The sequence below is a fragment of the Brachyhypopomus gauderio genome, chromosome 2, assembly GCF_052324685.1.
Source record: "Brachyhypopomus gauderio isolate BG-103 chromosome 2, BGAUD_0.2, whole genome shotgun sequence".
NCBI lineage: Eukaryota > Metazoa > Chordata > Actinopteri > Gymnotiformes > Hypopomidae > Brachyhypopomus > Brachyhypopomus gauderio.
In genome coordinates, this window is record NC_135212.1 from 27,890,415 (window position 1) to 27,895,913 (window position 5,499).

General features: G+C 44.9%; 1 protein-coding gene across 1 annotated transcript in view; it reads right to left on the minus strand.

Moving 5' to 3' along the window:
• frmd4a (FERM domain containing 4A) overlaps positions 1 to 5,054 on the minus strand; it is a 56,415-nt gene extending 51,361 nt beyond the window's left edge. Inside the window, 1 exon segment of the mRNA XM_076993260.1 lies at positions 4,664 to 5,054. Within this exon segment, the coding sequence (XP_076849375.1) occupies positions 4,664 to 4,789 (126 nt within the window). The 5' untranslated portion in view covers positions 4,790 to 5,054.
• Positions 5,055 to 5,499: the final 445 nt, after the last annotated feature.

Below are 5,499 nucleotides of genomic sequence, written 5' to 3' on the forward strand. Positions count from 1 at the left end.
CTGCTTTCTGCTAGAGAGAGAGAGAGAGAGAGAGAGAGAGAGAGAGAGAGAGAGAGAGAGAGAGAGAGAGAGAGAGAGAGAAATTTGAATATGAATATGAGATGTACAAAAAGACTGACGGCTCCTTAGTGATTATAATTTTGCATGTGAAATTTCAGGTATTCAAACCAGCACTATGGAAAACAGAATGATCACTTACTTGTAGGAAAATATTCAAATGTTTTGGGAGCCATTTGGGAAAGTAGCAAAGTTCTTCAGTAAACGTATAACAGTATTAGAGAATTTGAGGAGAGGATTGTCATGCAGCTTTGATGCTGAACATGCACTGCACACACACACACACACACACACACACACACACACACACACACACACACACACCACACACACACACACACACACACATCTTAATGACGTATTTTGTGAGTGGTGTGAATTATTCACAGACAGATAAAGTGTTTTCAGTTTGTGCTCCCGCAAGGAGGAAGTGTGTTTAAATATTCAAGCTGTCTAATGATTCAGTTACAGAATTACCTGGTAGCTGAGGGTCAGGAGTGTGAGTGATGAAACACTCCATTAATAACTAGATGATGCAGGCTACAGTGCCCTTGCTCACGATGATGATTAAAAGACAGTGGGTCAGCTCACTGCTTTTCTTTTCCAGTGAAGAATCACTACCCCCCCTGGCCACTGGAGGGCAGCCTTGAGCGAAGAGCTCAGATCCCTGAAGTCACAGCCCATCCTGAGTGTCAAACGCAGCACTCTGATAGGCTGCAGTGACAGGGTCACACTGGAATAGGCTTTGTTCTAATACTACACTGTGGACACACACATGAATGCACACAGACACTAAAGGATTTATTACATGCGCCAAAGATGCATTCTGTTCTTATTCATGCTAAATATATGTGAACGTCAACCCTACATTTATGTTCATGTAAGTAAACATCAACTAATACATTTAAGTAAACCGTAGCTTGTATGTTTAAGTAAAACCTAACTCAAACTATAAAATAAAGCCTAACAAACTATAAAATAAAGCCTAACTCAAACTCTAAAGTAAAACCTAAATGGCCTCCACACAAAACCTGCATGTAGCTATTGGGGGTTTTCAGCTCCCTAGACTGCAGTGACGTAGGTGCTTCTTCCCCAGGACTGTGTTCATTCAAATGTGAAAGTGCAGGAACCCGTCCTACTCATTCATCCTTTCTGGAAGAATTTAGGGCAGGTAGCTTCACAACGAAGGAACAGCAGCATTCAGTTCCTCTGTCTGAGGAAGTGCTGAGTAGACCAAGAAGACATAGCTCCTTTTAAAAAACTCAGAAAGAATTTTAGTCAAGTTAATTGAACAAATACAAGCACAGGACATATTAAACGCACTAGTGTATGGAGTCCAAGGCAACACACACACACACACACACACACACACACACACACACACACACACACACACACACACACACACACACACACACACACACGCGCACACACACACACACACACACACACACACACACACACACACACACACACACACACACACACACACACACACACACAAAATCCAGCTCATTGGTAATACATACAGACAAAAAGTCTGACGCTCACAAAATACACTAAATAATTCAGTTTGAATTAAGGTCTGATATTAGTCACTCAATCATATTACTATAATATGACTTATATGAGTGAAAAATCCAATAATTGGAAAGACTATTGTATATGTCCCTCTGGAAAGAATTTGTCATCAGTATGCCCAACAAACCTCAAAGACATCAGCCTAACATCAGCCTAACATCCAGCATAACATCAGCCTAACATTCAGCCCAACATCAGCCTAACATCAGCCTAACATCCAGCCTAACATCAGCCTAACATCAGCCTAACATCCAGCCTAACATCAGCCTAACATCCAGCCTAACATCAGCCTAACATCCAGCGTAACATCCAGCATAACATCAGCCTAACATCAGCCTAACATCCAGTATAACATCAACCTAACATCAGCCTAACATCAGCCCAACATCCAGCCTAACATCAGCCTAAAATCCAGCTTAACATCCAGCATAACAGCCAACACAGAATATTCCCACAGTGATTAAATGTTAAATATTCTCACACTACTAGTGAAATTAGATTTTAACTAGAAAACAGACATTTCTGAGGGACTCTACATCACTGACAAAGTCCCACATGGCGAAACATCTCGTCTGCCTTTCGCCCTGGATCTGTTCTGCTGAGGTATGATTTACATCATCACACACACAGTTCCACACACATACACACACATGCAGTGAAGAGGGGAAAACAGTTTATATATATGGATTTAAGCAGCAGAGAAAAATGTTCCACACAGTGCATGCAAATATCAACCATTCCCAGGAGACCATGTGTTAAAAATTTGAATCCATTATCCAACAATCAAAGCACACCCACTATGAACACTAACGGAAAACTGCTGAGAAATGGACACGTACACGTTCACACACACACACACACACACACACACACACACACACACACACACACACACACACACACACACACACACACACACACACACACACAAACACACACACACACACGCACACACACACGCACACACACACACGCACACACACACGCACACACGCACACACACACATGCACATGCACACACACACACACACACACACACACTCATCCTAGCATTATAAAGAACACAAAGAAACAACCAGAAGAAGGATGTAATCACACAGGACTAGGTTCTGGGAAAATACCATGGCTAATAAATACAGCTGTGTGTGTGTGTGTATGTTGTGTGTGTGAGTATGTGTGTGTGTGAGAGTGTGTGTGTGAGTGTAGGTGTGTGTGTGTGTGTATGTGTGTGTGTGAGTGTAGGTGTGTGTGTGTGTGTATGTGTGTGTGTGTAGGTGTGTGGTGTGTGTGTGTGTATGTGTGTGTGTGTGTGTGTGTGTGTGTGTGTGTGTGTGTGTGTGTGTGTGTGTGTGTGTGTGTGTGTGTGTGTGTGTGTGTGTGTGTGTGTACTTGTCCATGTTTCCAGTGTGGACTAAAGAGTCATAACGCTGCACTGCAGGCCAGTGTGTGAAGGAATGCTCTGTTCAGTCAGCATGATCATGGCAGACGGTGGGAGTGCACAGTGCACTGATGGAGTGGGCGGGACCGCCAGGGCGGAGGGAGAGGCACTACACGCCAGCATGTGTGTCAGCCAGGGAACCACTCCACACTGTCCAGAGCGGAACAGTCCATTTATCACACAGCTCAGGGGGGTGTCAGTTTGTCAGCAAAATGGTATTTCCTTCAGACTGAAGCCATCCTTCTTAAACATAGAGAAAGGAGATACTTCTGCAAAGACAAGCATAGTTCCTTACGGAAATGCGTACAAACATGTACAGACACGTACACCTACACACCCATACCCCCATACCCCCACCCCCCAGCACACACCACACACACACACACACACACAGCACAACACACACACACACACACACACAAACAGCTAGACCTGAAGAAAAGACAGTGGCTGAATGTCAAGGCTGTAGACGTCTGCCATTATCTATTAAGTCCTAAAGGACGAGCAGGTCTGGCTGGCTATGGCCAGCTCTGTATCAGGATGCAGGACAAGGGAAAGAGCTGTGTGTGCAAAGGTTTTTGCTTATAAAATTATCCGACAGGACAGCAGCACTGTAGCCCCTCCAAACCAACCCGCTCTCACAGATCTGCAATTAGCAGCTTAAGGGAGAACAAAAGCGTTTCTATGTGTGCTGCAAAGAGCTGGGAAGAAAGAATGAGACTTACTGAGCTGGACTGAACTTTAAAGAGATCAGATGGGAGTAGAGAGAGAGAGAGAGAGAGAGAGAGAGAGAGAGAGAGAGAGAGAGAGAGAGAGAGAGAGAGAGAGAGAGAGAGAGAGAGAGAGAGAGAGAGAGAGAGAGAGAATTGTGGAAAGGACTCTCATGAAAAGGTATTTTCTTGAACAAACGCTGCTGCCACCAGAAGGCATCTGAGAAGGTTTTATACGTTTCCAGGACAATACTGAAAGATCTGTCCTCTTAAGTATTCAGGGAAAACTGGCAAAACCTGAGAACACCTAACAGAACCTACCTCACAAGGCCAAAAAGGATAGTTCTCAGTTTAGATAAATGAAGGAGGTCTGATGCCCTTTGCATTTGACCTCTATTAATGGTCAAATTTCACTTTCATTGTTTACAGCATTCTTCCAAATTGCAAGTGCTCTTGAGCTCTAAAGAGAAAAACTGTGTGTGTGTGTGTGTGTGTGTGTGTGTGTGTGTGTGTGTGTGTGTGTGTGTTTATGTATTTTGGCTTCTGCTCTGTGTATTTGTCTGGATATTGCTTTCTTTGAATGCTAGATGACTGCTTTCATCACTCTGCTAAGATATTCCACTGGGATCTTTAAAACTTTCATTTATCATCATATAATTTCTCAAGCCTGTCTATTCTGAAATCAAGCTCTCTGGGACTGTTTAGTCTGGTCTGCTGACCAGTGATCTGCTCACCCTGTGAGAAAATATGAGAAGGTAGAGAAACAGGGACTGAATACGAATCACACACACACACACACACACACACACACACACACACACACACACACACACACACACACACACACACACACACACACACACACACATAGTCATACCTGGTACACGGTGTTATACAGTAGGTGTGTGTGCCTCAGTCTCCTGAGAGCAGTTGACGTCAGATTCCATAACACACCCTGTCGCACACACACATTATCCTCCAAACTCAGAAGCACGGCCTCCATAACTCACAAAGCGCGCACACACACGTGCGTATGCACACGGGTGTTGTGGACAGGTGACTCCTCTTTGGTCCAGGTGCATAAACAGTGAGGTGTCCTCAGGTACAGCGTCCCCCCGCTCCTCTCACGTCCTTCATGGCTTCTTCAGCTGGTCCAGCCGGGGACAGAAAGCCTTGACTATGTCACTGCCCGGGTGTTCAGGAGCCATCCAGTCCCACTAGACCCTCTCCCTCCCTCTGACTGAAGACGAAAGCTGAATTCTCAGAGAAACAGCTCCTGGTTTGCCCAACACAAACATTCCCACATAGAAAGTCTAACTCTGCTCCCCCCCCCCCCCCCCCTTCTGATTGTTAGTTTTAAAGTGACAGTCCCTCAGCAGTGTGTCCAGGCCCTCGTACGTAGTTACAGCAACAGAGGAGCTGGGCTACTCAGCCCTCCCAAACCCTGGGGTGGATTCAGCTTACACCCTGTGCCTGGCAGGCTCGTCTTCCCTCAGCAACAGGGGCCGCAGACAGAGCGGCCTGTGGGAACCGAAGACGCTGTTTATTCCATCGCTGATGCAATACGAATTAAAGAGCTAAAGTGATTGAGTCGATGTTGGTAAAGGCATTCACACAGATATGACCTTCAGGATGTTTCATTAAAGTGTCATTGTGTGTTTAATGTAAGAGTAGAATCAGTGTGCAGTCTCTGTGGTTCCCATACAGAATGTG